General features: G+C 35.5%; 1 protein-coding gene across 1 annotated transcript in view; it reads right to left on the bottom strand.

The window, feature by feature from the left end:
- The window catches only part of LOC126823284 (uncharacterized), a 33,992-nt gene extending 17,101 nt beyond the window's left edge, over window positions 1-16,891 (bottom strand). The window contains exon 1 of the mRNA XM_050552025.2: window positions 16,223-16,891. Within this exon, the coding sequence (XP_050407982.1) occupies window positions 16,223-16,386 (164 nt within the window). The 5' untranslated portion in view covers window positions 16,387-16,891. The remainder of the gene's footprint in view (window positions 1-16,222) is intronic.
- Between the last annotated feature and the right edge of the window lie 1,841 nt (window positions 16,892-18,732).

Genomic DNA, 18,732 nt, shown 5'->3' with positions numbered 1-18,732 from the left:
CTGTCTATGTGCATTTGTTTATCTAACGGCTTGGGACAGTTGCCCATACTAGCTGATTTTGCATCCCATTGGAGGGTCCACACTGCTCTTGTATATATATATATATATATATATATATATATATATAACCATATTCTTTTCATTTTATTGTCCCCCGCCTTTCGAAGAAAGCAGAGGACTATTAAAATGGGTTCGTCTGTCCGTCCGTCACACTTTTTTGCGACACAATAACTCTCTTTCTAATTGAGCTAGAATGTTCAAACTTGGTGTAGGTGTTTATTAGACCAATGCCTTGATGGAGTTCGAAAATGAGAATTTTTTGCTTAGGGTAAGCAGAGATAAGCAATTTGATTGGTTGATGTTTTGGAACACGATAGTACTTTAGTTCTAATTAAGTGAGAGTGATAAAACTTGGTGTATAGTTTCATTACATCAATACCTTGACTAAGTTCGATAATGAGCATTTTCTGCTCAGGGTAAACAGAACGATAAGCAATTTGATTGGCCGAGACTTTAGGACACAATAACTCTCATTCTAATTGAGGTAGAATGTTCAAACTGGGTGTAGGCGTTCATTAGGTGAATGCCTTGATGGAGTTCGATGACGAACATTGTCTGTTTAGGGTAAACAGAGATAAGCTATCTCATTGGTTGATGCTTTGGGGCACGATAACTTTGGTTATTAGCTTGACTAAGTTCGATCGTGAGAATTTTCTGCTTAGGCTAAAGAGCGATAAGCAATTTGATTGGTCAAGACTTTGGAACACAATAACTCTGCTTTTAATTGGGGTAGAATAGTGTGTTATTTGATTATGCTTCAATTACTAAATGCCTGACCCATGACCCACCTACAATGCCCAACTAGTCTTATGCGGGACATATTGTGATCAATGGCCAACTGAATGCAGGCGCTGATTGGGCCATGCGATCGCCCGAAGGGCCGGTCGGACAAAAAATGAAAAAAATATTTTTGTCCAATTCGTCTAAAAAAACCGGCCAAGGAGCGACGATGATCATGTTGTATGTGGCCGGTGGCCTTAACGGTCCGCCACGCCATCACTGGAGTCTGGAATGGGCTGGTATAATAGACTTTCTGGGCCGGGTGTGCTGGGCGTGGGCCGGAATTCGGAATCATGCAATGGGGATTTCGAATCCCATCACAGGAGGAATCAACTAGCGCTCCCGGCAACAAAAATGGGACATTTTACAATGAAAATATTCCTACTTTACTTATTCAATATTCCTAACTGGTTAATCAAATGATCAAAATTTTTTCAACTAGTACCATTTTTTAACCAGTTAAATTCTCTTGACGATTCAATGATAATACGTTAATTAATAATATGACGATATGATAATTTCACAGGTTGATGGTTGTAAATTGCTTGTAGATCGGGCTTTTGGCCTAAATTAATCGATTTATAAGATATATTATTTGACAAAGATTATAATCAGATATGCCACAAAATCGCATATTTGGGGTTCATTTTTCAAATTTTTCCAGCGGGAGAGCCCCCGGAACCCCCGTCCGTGCTCCGCGGTAAGTAAAAGGGGCAGCTCCGACACGGGAGCCCGGGTCGGTTCCCGGCCCCAATCCGCCCCTGACTGAAAGTGTACCACTATATTTATGCCTGATCTTGCTTGACCCATTACCCACCTAAGAGTGTCCATAATTTTAATGCGTAACCTACAGTTCCCCCCATTTTTATGCATTGTCTAGTCTGACCCACCTAGCAATTTTTATGTGTGGCTTAGGTTTTTTTTCGGTAATTAGTGTTGTTTTTTAGTTATTTATTGATTTTTCGATATTTTGGGTTTTTCGAATTTTTTCGGTAATTAGTATCAAAAAGTTTTTTCGGTATTTATCACAATTTCCGTATTTTGTCTGCATTTTTCGGTACTTTTCAGATTTTTATCTCGGTACTTTTCGCATTTTTTCGTTATATGGTACAACTGGCCCGGTTTTTCATCAAAGACTCTATGACTGGCAACTTTTCTGGTATAGTCTAGATATCGTATCGACGGATCCATTTCACAACAAGTTGAAAGTTTAAAAAGAATCGTTGCGAAGATAATTTGAAATGCATTTACGACTAGGCATCACAAAAATAATGTCGACCAATTTCCTCTTTCGATTTAGGCAGGCCTATGATATTAAAATGATATCATCATTGTCGCTGCCGAGATCTCCTGTTTCTACTTGTACTTTGGCTGGTGTACATTGCTGAAGAAAAACAGTAGTTGCGATTGTCACAGTAATTCCAATGAGGTGGATGGTTGTGACATTAACAAAGAGGAAATCGTGAGCCATGGCTTTTGGGATGCCTAGTCGTAAATGTATTTCAAATTATCTCTGTAATTATCATTTTTAAACTTAGAACTTTACACTTTCACAATTTACAAATATGAATCCATGATACTATCTGTCTAGATTCTAGATGATACCACAAAAGGTTTTCAGACTCTTCAAAGTAAAAATCTATCACATTACGATTTGTGGACCAGAAATGAAATGCAATGTGGGTTAACGTCCTACTGTTCTAACTTGGTCAATGAAGATGGCTATTTGTCATACAGTGTGAAATGAGGAAAAATTTGCCCAGACACAGGGATCGAATTCCGGACCTTGTTGAGCCTTACCCACTGAGCCACTATTTCGGCCCATTTGTGAACAAACAGAATAGGTAATTCTTAACAACTAGATATATTTGCAAAGATATATTAAAATTCCATACAGCTTTGCTGGAATAATATTAAATCTTGTTTTCTGATTTACGAGATCTAGTATAATTAATTCCATCCTCCCCTAAAAAACTACTACACAAATTTATAATAAGCAAAGCCAATAGAAAGACTGACAATTGTCCCGTTTTGTTCTTAAGCAATCATCTACGATATTAAAAATCTATTTTTGGGGCAATCATCTACCTTATCCAAAATCTATTTTTGAGGTAATATTTAAGTTTAGTGATCCTGAAAACCTCATAAAGGACATATTACAAGCCGTACAAAACAGAAAAATGACGATTATCTGAAAAATCATTCATTTTAGGGAAAATCTTGCCGCCATCTTGGATTTTAGCCATCTTGGATTTTGGAAACCCTTTTTTTAGAGGTTGTATTTATGTTCTGTGACATCGAAAACCCCCTAAGCGGCATATTACAGGGCATATCAAACTGTAAAATAACGATTATCCGAGGCATCGATCAAATTTTGACCACCATTTTTTTAGAGGTTGTATTTATGTTCTGTGACATCGAAAACCCCCTAAGCGGCATATTACAGGGCATATCAAACTGTAAAATAACGATTATCCGAGGCATCGATCAAATTTTGACTGCCATTTTGAATTTTCGCCATCTTGGATTTTGGGAAACTAATTTTATAGATCAGTTCAAAGTACAATGACTACGGAAACCCTATATATGATATATCACAAGTCTTGCTTGGCGTGATACTCATCCATTCTAACAAGAAATTCATTTTTCGTCAAATTTTGGCGGCCATTTTGGAAATCGGACGGATTCAACCGAAAATGACGTCACAGAAGTGACATAATATCAAAATCGTCTTCAGTGACAAATTTTTCTTCAGAAACAACCGGTCCCCAAATATTGTTGCGATTGCGACAACCCTAAATAAACGTTCACATGGTTAGTACCCTAACTCGCCGAGGCTCAACATTTTAAAATTGACAGTCTACTCAAGACTTTTGTTGAGTTTCCGACCACCGCAGCTGTACAGACTGGGTCACGGAGCGTATTTATTTATGCTAAATTTACCCTGAACATGATTTGGTAGTGAACTTATAAAATAAAACTTGAAAAAAAATGCCAAAACGTTGCTTTTTTCAGAATAATCTGTTAATTTGGAAAATATATGATTCATTCACCAACATGTGTCATATAACAGCAGCTGTAGAATGTTTTTGCGAACATTTTGAGCCATATTCCATATCAATAGGTCAATCTGTGAAAGAGTTATGAAGGTTTCCTTGACGCGCTCAATTGCAATGAAAAAACGGCGGCCATTTTTAAAAATGGCCGCCAAAATGGCATTTAGCAAAGTGAACCGGAAGTCCATCAGCCAAATTTGAACACTTCGGGCACCAGGCTAACTGAAAATCATGGTTGAATTTATTCATCAAATTGGTAATGATACTCCGAAATCCGAGGTCTGTCACATGGACTAATCGGTCGGTAAACCTTTTTCGCAAAAAGATATAGGCGCGCCAGTTCCATCTCTTGACCGACAATGACGTCAAAAGGGAATCCTCTAAAAACTCTTATGAAAACAAATAATATTTGATTTCAAGTCATGTGTCCAAACAGGATGTACAAAATGTTTTCATGTTTGTCTTAAAGAGGTAAATAGCTCTCATAGCTAATTTTATAATCATTCATCTCCACGTGTTGTTATGACTAGAACTGACCACTGTTCAAGCCGTCATCGACATGCCAAGAGATGCTGAAATGATCGTTATACTATCTTGTCCATTGGGATCTTAAACTGAACTCCGATTACAAAACTACAGAAATAATTAAATTTAAAAACTTAACGCCCTAAACAACCGCCATATTTGTTGTAAATTTGGAGAACAAACAAAACGAAATGAAATGAAATGGGGTTTAACGTCCTACTGTTCTGCTCCGAACTGGGCTAATGAAGACGCGCATACGCCATACAATGTGCTATGAGGGAAATTGTGCCCGGGCAGCGGCGCTACGACCTACTCTTATATCGAATTCCTATGCCCAGTACGGAGCAAAACAGTAGAACGTTAAATCCTATTTCATTTCATTTCATTTGTATTACCTACTTAGCCACCGTGGTCCCCATAGAACATACATGACGATCGCTTTGAGGTAACAAAAACATAGACAGACCACGCCCACATCCAGTATATGCTTGACGTTTTTCCACTATCAGCTTACTGAAAATATTATTGCTACACAATTATTATGTCTGATCAGGTAAATATTATTTTACTTATTAGACGAATTACGTCAACCATGTACTTTTGCTCTAAAAATAACAGAAAAAAATAATATCAATAGCAGAAAAGACCAAATAGTCTGTTTCATCAGCAATGTTATGGAATATCTACCAAGAAAATAACACTAGTTGTAAATATATAATAACAATCAACATTTGTCTCATATCGAATGTTTTTCTTTGCAGCTCAACAGAATTCTACTAACAATTACAGTTCCATATTCAACTGTTGCATTTTTGATATATTTTAGAAGAGTTTGAAAACTATGTGTAAGCTGCTATTTTATATACGTTTAGGTATTTTAACTTTCTCTTTCTCTACCAGGAACTGTTAAAAAAGTGCACATATCTATTTAAGTACAAAACATTAACGACAGGCGAAACTGTGAAAGGTATGTCAGATATTTCTACATTCATTACAACGTTACATTCCATTAACATGGTTCTAATTATGTTCTTCTACCTATACCAGTCACTCCAGTCCTAATAATATCGTTACTACCTCTCTATATATAACATCTATATTATAACATCTTTCAGTTCAGGGGGGGTGGATGGCTGAATGGTTAGAGCGTGCGCGCTGTATTATAAGGTCTGCCATTGAGCCAACTGGCGAGGTTTCGATTCCCCGGTTGTACGTGGCAAGAAGTAAGGTCGCATGTCCAACCTCGAGGGTTTTCTCCGGGCCCTCCAGTTTCCTTCCACTGCTAAAGACCCCTACGAGCAGGCGAATTGTTGAAATAAAATTGAACTATATGTTAGTCCCGAAATGACCTAGGTTGTGTCGAGTGGACGTTAAACCCCATCTCTCTCTCTCTCTCTCTCTCTCTCTCTCTCCCTCTCTCTCTCTCTTAGTACAGTTTTACAAACACGAAGAACGAAATAGTGTTTACATTAATTTTACCATTATTCCTTATTAGGGACATTTGATTTAGAACAATCTCCTAGTACTAATGACGACGGCAATTTATCTATTTAAATATATTTAGTTTGTGAAGGTGGTCGTATTCCCCTTAGCTAACGTAAATCGAACTACACCTCTTCCCTTTGTTTTTCACTGGAAATATATATATTTCAGTATAGGCGTATAAGAAAAAGAATTATATATAACTGCTTGGGACATTTCCTTATAGAAGTGCTTTAACTGTGCAATATTTGAAACAGCATAATCTCAAAGACTATTAAATATTTTTATTTTCCCGACTACACTTCTTCCAAAGACAAAATGAACCTGATTTGAAAGTTTGCCAGGGTCTATTATAGTCGGAATGTCATCTCACTTAGTACTGGATTTCTTGCAACATGAAGTAATATGATCGAAGGCAGTCTATAAATAGTTTTCCATCTTCGAATACTAAATATTATAAAACAACGTGAATGGTGCAGGAAATAACCAAATTTATCAGCACTACTGAACAAAACAGACCTTATAAAAATGCATAATGGGTTGGGGTATGAGGCTACGGAGGAAGACTTAGATGTGTATTATACAAGAGGGAGCCGATAAATACAGGGGGTGGGGACTTTCCCGGAGGGGTCGCATTGCCATATATTTTTAACTATATTTTAAAGACTGCGTCGAACCTGCAATAAAACCGTATCACATATTAACCTTTAAAAGACAATCGAAAGCCAGGAACCATGCCAGCTGTATTCTATATAAACTAAGTTACAAAAATAGCTACACTGCTACCAAAACAATGTATGTCCGTTATAAGCAAAGTAAGGATGTTACCTTCCTGGTAAACCACTCGCTACAGTTCATTTTGCAGAGGTTAATTCTGAATATATTCCTGTTATACGGTTTCTGAATTTCAGGTCCAAACTGTCGCTTTAATTGGTTGGCAACCCGTTGTGACGTTTTTCGTGCACGAGGTATACTGTGCTTACTCGTTCTAAAACATGTTACCACTCCTGATTTGAAGAGATCACGAAACTGGCAGACCTTTGTTGTACTTTCGTATTTAAACCAACTGGCTAAAATTCAAACACTATTGCTACATTTGGCATGTAGTGACGGGTGTCATGCATTATGCAGTGTTTGTTTATCATTATAAAATACATTTACAGTTTGTGACTAAGCGACGTTTTAGAATTCTCTAGTCTTTGTGAAGTGGATTAAATGGTACTGAAACAGTTTTTCAGGCCCTTGTTGTCCTCTTGTATTTAACAACCTTTTAAATACCACAAAATAATGGAATTTCGATGTTTACCATCCACAAAAACACACATTCGCATTAGCTATAAAGTCGTCAGAGCAATCCTTACACAGCAAACTCTATCGTTTTACCTATCGGCAAAGATCCCCCAACAGTTAAATCTCCATTGTGATATTTTCAGGACCTTGAGATAAATGTTAATTAAATGTTTTAGGGGGGGGAGGGAGGGTCAATCACGGATGAGCGTCGTTTCTGATTTGGGGACATATATTTATTTCAGTCTTTTGTATTCAATTATCAAATGTAATGGCCAGTTACAATGATAATAATATCTGGTATGTCCTTCAAAAGATACACCCGTCTTTATTAGTTCGGATAGAGCAGAACAGTAAGGCGTTAAATCCCATTTCATTTTAAGGATACATTTTGTTTGTTTATGTTAAATAAAATAATTACGTGATGTAAAATCTATTCCCATCCCGCTATACTCGATCGTCACTGGTATAAAAGGTCAACTGGGAAATTAATAAAGGTCAAAGAAGACATGACTACAAACGTTATGTGTAAATATACATAAGAAATGATAACAGTTTGAAAAAACATCTATTTCCATAAATTTACGGCATAAAAGCAACTATGCGTGAAGTGATGAGAGCAGTTAAAATAGAGAAAAATAAATACTACTTTCTTCATGACTGTTTAAGCCGCAGTTGATTTGCTTGTGTTTCTTAATGGGTTTGATCTTTCTGTTTGCATACATGATAAAGTAACGTTGAAATTTGAAGATCGATCATATGCGCTTTGTTGTTCAGTTGATGGTGTAAGTATATATATATCACCAACTGACCTTGCTAAAGTCATTGCCCACCGGGGAAACGGTTTGCTACGAGTCGTCACCAACCTTGGATATTCTTGAAGAAAACCGTAGATAACCTTGAAAATGGCTGAGTATTCGGGATCAATCAGCAAGCGCTGAACAGGTGGTATGAACAATTTCTTCAAGTCAGTCGCCGTAGAGCAATCGTCGGTGGAGTATTCTTAACACTAAAGTAGTAGTACCGTAGAAATATCCAGTATGGTCGTAAGAGCCTGACTATTACTAATGGCAGATACCAGTAGCTGACCGATGGAAAGGCCTGAAATATAACCCTACGATAAAACTCTTCATAGAATTCCATCTGTCAAGGGTTCTTTTACATGCACACCGACATTATACACGAGACCTTGCTTTTCCGTACCATCCGAACGACTGGACACCTTATTTGTCAGGTCCTCCGTCCTACACCACTGACAAACGGAAACCAGGCTCGAAAGTCCCACGGAACTTTCTCGGCCGACACCTGGATCGAACCCGGAACATTCAAGATAGTGAGCTCCCTTTACTCACTGAGCCAATGTGGCTCCCTAGTTATTTAGAACACTATTTATAACTAGTCTATACCCCATAGGTTCATACGGTGGGAACTTAATATATAAAACACTATAATCACTTATGTATTTCACGCTTATATATCCAACCGGCGGCACTATGTCTGCCATCTAACCTTACCTACATATATATCATTATATATACCCCATAGACACGGGTTGTACCTACTACCCTTTAAAACAAGTTGTACTGCATGTCATTTTGTAAACATCTGACAATGTATCATGCATCAATGTATTTATATAACCGCAAGGTTAGTAATTCACATCCCAGTAAAACATAATTAAAATCTTTATAACCATAATTATAGAGTCCAGCACGTCACAATCATCTGATAAAAATATTAAAGGCTTTTGATCATCCCCATTTTTAGCTACGCCCTACCAAAGGAATCTATCTATAGGCTGTGATTTCCCTAATTCATGTTTACTTCCTGATTCTTCCGCCTCAAAATCTATTCTGCACACAGAGAACTATCTACTTTGTTATGTGGTTCTAATTCGTTTTACAGCTTTCATACACAAAGAATAATACCTTTTCGATTACATAAAAATCGTCGACGTAGGAATTGAAGTGTCGGTCAATTAGCTTTCTGTCTTTTCTCAAGCAGAGCTAATAATTGTTGACAGACAGCGTAAGCTTTGTACGCCCTAAATCATGACTATTAACCAAAACCACACTGATCAGCAGTGAATATTCTCTAGGACGCTACAATCACTGATAGGGGTGACATCGGTGCGGATTAATTAGCTCATAATATTAACTTTTTTCCTTCCGCAAATTAAATTCTAGAAAATTTTTTGGAGAAAAATAACTAAAGGTGTTTGAAGTATATCTGGATAAAACAAAAATCTATTTAGTGTAAATGGGTATATAATATGAGTAAAAGGCACCATTCTGTCCGGACCAGTTTACTTATGTAGACAATGTACGTGCTAAGTCACATATGAACTTATAAAGGTTAGTCATCTAAAAGTTATGAGAAGGCTCTCGCAATATCTCTGTAAAACAGATTTAACCAAAACCTGACATAAAACGTAAATTCAAACACTATTCTATACCACAATGGGAGAACTGATATAAATAGAGGCACTAGTCTTGGTCCAAATACATGTAGCTCGTTGTTAGCAGAATACCCCCACCCCAATGTTAAAATTGCCCCATTTCATTAAAGAATATGTACGCCATCTTTATTGCCAATGGAGTGGCATAAAGGTATCGATGATCATTGTTGTGTTGTTCCCATGTACATTTTTGAACAGTGAATCTAAGCAAGACATTAAAAACTTGAAATGTCAAAACAAATTCGAACAAAAAACCAATTTATGGTTCCATCTTAATTTTTGATACGGGAACTACAGTTACTTTGGAAGATTTCCTTGTATTTTATACTAATTTCTCACCTTGTATTTAAGGATTTTTCAGTTGAGTGCACTTTAGGATCGATGGTACTATATTTTTAATCTCAGAACTATATGACATACAATACAGTGTAGGCCTACTACAATAAACGTGTTTACATAAATGTATATAAAGCATGAAATATCAGATAAAAAGGTGATAAGCCAGTTAGTTCATTACCAAAAAGCGTACTTTTTATCAGCTTCTTTTAACAGGAGATGAAATCAAGCTGTCAGGACAAGAAGGTATGAACAACATCTGATGGAATTCCCAAAATGTTTCTGTTTTACCCATTATCAATAAACCATTGTAATTAGATGTATATTGTATAGTTTAAAAGGTATGAAATCTAATTAAATACAAAATTACCACTGTAATGACGAGAAAGCGATTGACACACTTCAAACGAATACATAATTTTATAAGATATTTTAATTGGTAATATAATATTAAATAATGAACAACTGCCAATACAAGTCAGGGTTATTTTTGTAAATAACATAACTTATAATATGGGTATTATGGACTTAGTGAAAGTAAACATATTAATATTATTATCATAAATATCTATGTTATTGGCCCTTTGAAACGTTAATTATACGATATCTGGCATGTAATGAGAAAATCATAAAACACTGGACAATCTTCAACTTGGTTTCGAGAAAACTTCCTACTGAAAAGTTTCTTACCTAGAAAATCTAATAAAATTTCTTTCATTCTTTGTTATATTGGCTATATATATTTTTAAAAAGTTGTGTGTATTTGGGATCATTTTTAGTTAATATTAAATACTGTTGCCGAAACAGAAGAAAACCTGTAGGCACGGAATTCTCATTACATCCCAAGAATGTCTTCATTTGCTGGAGTGGCAACCATCTTTCAAGAATATTTGGCTTGAAATCACAGAACGCAAACGTTCAAATCAGAGGGCGTTTCCGTAATCAAATTAAAGTTCTCGGTACATCCGAGAAACACTCTCTGACAGAATTGGTATTTACAGACGCCGCCAATGACATTTTGTTAACCATTTCATAGTGAGTCACGAAACGTTCGCAGCAGACAGCCACCATGATGAGTATTAATCGAACAATGTCGACCACCTACAGTACATTCAGGTTTCGTCAACTGTGCCAAAGTTTTCTTGAAGAAAAACAACGCGATCCGGTTTTTTCATCATTTACACAAGTATATCAACACGAAACCAGGGATATACTGAGATAATAATATATAAGTAGAATAGGTAGATAATGCTAGTATCAGCTAATTCTTAAAATTACTTGTCACATTGTCTTGAATGATGATGATGATGATGATGATGGAAGATCAAGATGTTGAACGATGTAATAACCGTACAATTGGGTATAATATTCATTACAATACATATTGTGTTAGAATGATTTTTAAAAAGAATATCAATAATTGAGATTTCTTTAATTGTATAACAGCTAAGCCTGCCCGGTTGTAAATTCTGTTATTTTAAAAGCAAATAATATTTCCTCGTAAAAATTGTGAATTCTGTCTTTCCAATGTAAATATACTCTTCAAAAAAAGAAACGCATAGCCCATTTTTCATCATTTTTTTTATTTGAAAGGGATCGTTCTTTCAATATATCTTAATTGTTTTTAATGTCATTTTTTAAGGATAAACGAAATTCATGATTGGTTTTAAATTTAGGGTCACTAATTGTGACTTGTCATACTTTTTACCGACATTTGTTTTCGTTTGATTGCACCAAGAAACATAGAGAATCTCCTACCAGTAAGACGAGTAGGAGATTTTATTTATCACCCAATCCCTTACATGCACAACTAGATAAATATAATTCTTTGCTGTAGATTTCACTTTTACTGAACATTACGGCGTAGTGATACATCATTTTTTGACAGCAATTCAACCATTGCAAAGTCCTTTATATTGACCCAGTGTTTCCATCAAGGTCAATTGAATAACAATAGTTCATTTTTAATTAAAAAAAAATACTTTTAATAAGAAATGAACTGTTCTTTGAAAATGAAAAAAAGTAGTTCCTTTTCAACTGAGCAATAGTGATACATCATTTTTTGACAGCAATTCAACCATTGCAAAGTCCTTTATATTGACCAAGTGTTTCCATCAAGGTCAATTGAATAACAATAGTTCATTTTTAATTTTAAAAAAGTTACTTTTAATAAGAAATGAACTGTTCTTTGAAAAAAAAAGTAGTTCCTTTTCAACTGACCAATCAAATTCATGTAAAGCGATATCTTCTAAGGAGATATCGCAGTAGATTATGAAATATATCACACAAGCGATATCTACTGTAGAATGTATTATTGGGTGATAAATGAGTTTAACAACTTCGCAAGCTTTTCGCATGAAAGCCAAATCTTAGGCCTTTAAAATCCCGGGGTTCTCGGTTTCAAAATCAGTTACAAATGTCACTGAAACGCATTATGGTACCAATTGTAAAATGTTTATTTTGTCTTAAATATTGGATATGAGAAGCCCGTCTCTTCCCGAGAAATAATTCGTGTTTTCAATGTTAAAGTCTTTGGATGATACCGAGTTAAAGACTTAGCTACTTTAAATACAGAGTTTGAAAACATAAACAATCAAAAGTATCCCCACCACCCAACCCAATAAAACGAACTCAGGCCCCAAACATTTTGATCCAATGCTAACGTAGGTTTGGTATATAATATTTATTGATTTCACGCGCCATCTGTAAGAGTTTTAGACAAATAAGTGTTCTTCGTGGATTTTTTTTTATATTCAGGTGTGCTTATTTAAATAATAACAAGAGTCTTAACATTAAAATAGCACATTTTTATTACTTCTGAAACATGTATTAATGAAAGCTTCGAGTGATCTATGTATGCATTATAATCTTTATCAGAGAAAGGAAATCTGAACATATTCAGAACACCCGAACACACCTGTAATTTTCAATATTCCGCGAAGGTATCTTATTTCCAAATAACACTATGTTATTCCAACTGAATGAGTAGCTCTTCGGTACTCATCGTTATTTAAAGCTGCAACGTGTCAAGAAAACTGATTTTGACAGATCGTTCCAAAACAAAATGACCTTGTGGCAATACCACCTGGTTTTAATACCTATACTAAATCAATAGTATATCAATCAACGCTAGTATGATATATAGGTCTTTGGTGTACAGACTAGCGAGTGAAAACTATGGTTCTGTTTGTGTAATAGGATGAATAACTGGCGTGATTTGTTCGAAGCTGTACCACCCAGTTTCGGAATGATTGGAACACTTTAAAGTGTTCGACGTCAAGACTGTTGAAAGCACATCATTCTAGCAATGACTTAAAGGGGCGTTACGGAAGATTAGATAAGAAGCTGACAGTTCTCACTATAATAGTTAAAAACTAGATATTGTAAAGGGAATGTGCTGAAAATTTTAGTCAAATTGCTCCACTCTGAACTGAGATATTAGCCATTGAATGTTAAGCCTAGTCTCGATCATCATCACTAAAGTCGGTACGATAAAAAACATAGTTTCGATTATCCACTTTTGGATTTAATCATCAATGAGCGTTTAGCAGCATATCGAATTCAAATCCAGTGACAATCCGACACATAAGTCAAGATGGCATCGAGAGTTGATTAAGGGGTTTTCATGTTAATAAATGTCTAATAGTTTATATAACGTTTCAGGCTTAAAGGAAAGAGAGAGAGAAATGTGGTTTAGCGCCCACTCGACACAAACTATGTCATTTCGGGACTAACATATGGTTTAATTTTATTTCAATAATTTGCTTGCGCGTAGGGGTCTTTAGCAGTGGGAGGAAACCAGAGGACCCGGAGAAAACCCACGAGGTTGGACAGGCGACCTTCTTGTCACGTACAACCGGGGATTCGAAACCACGCCAGTTGACTCAATGACAGTCCTTATGATAAGCGCGCACATGCTAACCATTCGGCCATCCACCCCACCCCCACCCCCACCCCCACCCCCGGCCTAAAGGAAGACCTGCAATAGGCAGATTTAGCTCTTGTTTAATGTATGTTTAAAGTTAGAACGTCTAAGCATCGAGCACGATTTCAAAGTAAAGCATAAAAAATATCTTGTCTCAAGATTTTCCAATTAATTCTTCCAATTATTTGGACAGATTAGATTGCAATAACCTAATTTGATTCACCACTAAGCATTAATCAATCTCCGAAACTTGACTTTGGGTAATATAAATAAAACATCCATTTAATATGCACGGTTATTAATGAATCAATTAAATTACGAAAAAGAAATATTTTCGTTAAAACGATGTACTTATAGCATTGAAGAACTTATACATACCGGTTTCTTTAAACTAAAAATATGTGAATATATGGAATAATGTCTTCATTGTAGGTTTATAGTCAAAACTATGAATTATATTGACTATTAATATTAAAACAATAAAACTAATGATTATTTTTTCATTGTTTGTCAAAAAGAACCCTAGAACATGGAGAATGGAGAGGAATAATCTGAAACTGCCCTAACAAAACTAGTGTGGTAGCACAATGCCTTATGGGCACTATATGAATCAACTTTGAAATCGTTATGCGTCATATGTTTGATTGATTACTATGTTATATTGATAATGGTGAATAGAATCTTGTCATGTTGTAAAGAATAGAACTATTATTGTGCTAAACGAGCTACTTGGCTTATTGATATAAAAATCTCTTCAATATGCTTACTTCAGGGTTTTATATATGATTTGATTTGATATAAAACATATATATCAATAGTATATTGAATTAGCCTACAATATATACGTACTTTAATGGTATGAAGTCATGATCATACAGTTATTGCTAATTTCATTTCCCACACACTCAAGCGTTTTGTGTATACATTTATAAGGCATGAAGAAAGGTTGAAATACTAAGAGATACGCATCGCTGATTATGAACTGTAATAAGTTATACAGGAATCTACAAAGATTTTACTGAAGGCAAATATGAATTGATCAAATCTTATGTTGGTGCAGGGGAACGTGGATCACTACCTCAAATCCTAATCCTGCTTTTAAAAATCCAGATGACTATTATATAGGTTGTTTTATCCTTTAGAAACCAGGAAAGGAAATAGGAATTCCATGTCAGTGTGATAGGATTAAAAGGTGATGAAAACTGAGTTAAAATTATCAATAACAAAAATCCGATAATCGTGTCTCGACTAGACACTTTCACATGATCGATGTTGGTGTCGCCATAAGTAGTCGGATATTATCCAACTGATTGAAATGTAATCTCTTAAACTCAATTATTTCCGTTATTTTTGAACTCTTGTGTTTCTTTTATTTAAAATGTACCGTTTCAAATTTGAATTGTATGTGTTGTACTCAATGGCTGTTTGCTATTTATATAGTGGCTAGTTGGTTTAAAAGTAAACATTTATTTATGTGCCAATCAATAATAACTCAGTCTATAGAAGATAATGATAATGATCGGATCTGTCTGAACGTGACCCAGGGTAAAACTGAAACAAACAAACATGCTGTAGCAAATGCACATCTTTTAATAAGGCAACAATGAATTGGCAATCATCTATTATTTCTCGCTATAGATGACAAACTCTGGTCCTAATTTTATTCACTTACAGAAGGGTCAACCTGTGCTAGGCAGAAGTTACGTGAAATTTCTATTGTTTTGGGGTGTTTTTGTTTGAGATACAAAATAGTATATACAAGGAAATATGAATGTATGGTGTTGACTAGAATAATTACATGTGCAGATCTAGAGTCGGGAATGAATATAATGAAAAGCCCTTCTAAATATTGTAGAGAGTTTAATTGGGTCAAAGGTGTGAGTTCAATATTTTCTTTTAAATCACCTTAAATTGCATAACGTACAGAATATGCAAGGAAATTATTAAGCTATACACAATGATTGTTTTATACTATCAAATCTTCTCACGGATATGGTATACAGTGGGGTTAAGAATAGACTGAGCTGCTATAATATATGATTTCAAACAAGAAAAGAAAAAATTAAAATTATTGGCGCGTTAACTGCTACGTGTGAAATAAAGCCCAACACTTCATCAAGTAAAATAAGTCGCGTGAAGTGGCTGTCAAACACAAACGTTCAAGTACATGGTGTTTTAGGTTCAAGTCCATGTAAAGGGATGTTGCTGCAGTAAACCTTAAGTAGGTGTTGTGATATCAAGGAGTCATAACCTTGTCATTCTATTTATTGATTTTTAATATAAAATGTTCACACAATAACAAAGCTTACTCACCCTGGGTCCTTAGCGCCACCGACGACTAGCAACACGATTCCGATGAAAAGAAAAATGCATCCAAATATAAAGATTCCAAGAACAGCTTTCACAGGTAAAATCCAATCGTGGTAACTTCTTTTAGCTACACGAGCCCCACTTTTATCGTAAGGATCCAAACACATTTTGAAAACTATGTATTAGCTACGTGCACCTACAGAGATACAACATAAGAACTGTTCATGGGACAAGTATTAGTGGTCTCGACTCGGGCTAAGACAGTTAGTTGAAGCTAAATCAGGTATCTGCTTCCATCTTCTACTATTCCTATATCCCTGGTATATATATCCTACTGATTCTAGACTGTGTGTTGTAAGTGATTAAACCAGGGTATAATAAAACAGTACACGTAGTTATACCTGCCAACACATGGCTCGCTCTGTAAAACGGTACTACAATAATCACACGAGGCTATAACTATAACGGTATATAGTAAACTGACCTAGTTACACTGATAATTACGTTCCGAGTGTGGAAGGAAAGTAAAACTACCTGACGTCTCTGAACCTTGATCCAGTACCGTTACCGTTTTACCGGAGTATGACGCCAATTTTTCAATACTAAGCACGCGTCATGCATTCACTCGCTGTGTGTTTACGACAAACACTAGGTTCGTTAGACGAGACTCGTTGAATCCACGCAAATATCCCGCCCAAATACTTTTATTTGTCGGCATTTTTAGCTACTTGTGGGATAGAAATAGCCTCACCTTCTTCAAACATAAAGCATGTGCATGTAACGAGCATATCAAGTGTAATTGGATCTACGAAAGATATATAGGTTGGTGGAGAGAGAGAGAGAGAAATGGGGTTTAACGTCCACGTCGACACAAACTAGGTCATTTCGGGACTAACATATGGTTTAATTTTATTTACATAATTCGCTTGCGCGTAGGGGTCTTTAGCAGTGGGAGGACCTGGAGAAAACCCACGAGGTTGGACAGGCGACCCTACTCCTTGCCACGTACAACCGCGGATTCGAAACCACGATAGTCGACTCAATGACAGACTTTATGATACAGCGCGCACACGCTGACCATTCATCCATCCTACCCCCCATAGGTTGGTGGTAGCAACCATGCATCGCTTTTAAAGAGTCCTACATCAATATATATATAAAAAAAATGAATAATGCGTAATATGTTGCCTTAAAGAAATCATTCCAGATATATTTGTTAATAAAACTGGTTAAGTCTGTGTAAATGGTTCTTATTGTTATATTGGGTTATCTTAGTTCTTGAGAGGTACAACAACCCGGAGATTAGTATATAAAACAATACTGTGCAATAGAACCTTTTCATGATTTTAAAGAAATATCCTTTATTAGTTTGACATCGTCTACAATGCTATTCATAACATAAAGCTTACACATTCCTAAACTTATACACTACTTATTACATATTGAATATTAATATTTAGGAGATTATACTCTTAAAACCAAAGTGGTAACGCTCAGGGATAATAAGAAAAGGTAAAATACACACGCATAGCAGTATATATTATAACATTATATCCTTTATTCCGTTTCAGTGTAGCCATGTGGTCATTTTTTTTTAGGTAGGTATTTATTAAGTCTTGTCGGAAACTGCTAGGCATTCCAAATAAGTTATTCTGTACATTTTGTAAATACGGTCCTGCTCATTTGATATTGTGTATATCCCCAGATATAAAGTGATGTATTTATAGACGGTGATACACGTATCTATAATATTAGAGTTGAAATAGCTGTGCTATTAATACAACTAGTTACAGAAGAGATTTTGATCACCCACCATTATAAATGTATCATAAATATTGCTATTTTTTTTTTATCTAAGGTATAATATTTAAGATAAATTTAGCTAGAGTTACAATTTGTTATTTCATGTCAATTTGGTACCCCTAAAAAGGATTTTAAATATAAACAAGCGGTTGCCTTGCAAGGTACGCCAACATTTTGCAAGTGATGGACAGAGAACAAGCTAAAAAAAGGAGAGATATTATCCGTACAATCAGGGGCTATAATCCAGGAAGTTGCGGTCCGATATCCGTGAATATCTACCTAGATCTTCTGGATATAAACATATTTTAAGTTTCATCAAAATCAGATAAACATTATGACTTCTAGAGGGATACAACCTAGGTATTACATAATTTTACACTATTTGCGTACAAGGAGCGGTCATTTTGTTGGGCAGTTTCGATCTGATTTTTCCGAAATTCGAACTCAACCATCATTATGGTGTAACGGTGATATATTTAAACGTTTTTTAAAATTGAATACAAATTATGACTTATAGCGGGTCCACAAGCTAAAAATGCGTTGTTTCGAACAATCAGGGGCCATAAACCAAGACATTACGTTCGGATATGCGCGATTATCGAAAGGAGCCAAGATCTTTGTGATCTAAACATAAATTTAAAGTGTCATCAAAATCGGATCAAAATTAAACATACATTATGCAAGAGCTCAATCTGTCTTTTGCAGATCTT

Source organism: Patella vulgata, chromosome 6, assembly GCF_932274485.2.
Source record: "Patella vulgata chromosome 6, xgPatVulg1.2, whole genome shotgun sequence".
Lineage (NCBI taxonomy): Eukaryota > Metazoa > Mollusca > Gastropoda > Patellidae > Patella > Patella vulgata.
This window is presented reverse-complemented; position numbering and strand designations above follow the sequence as displayed.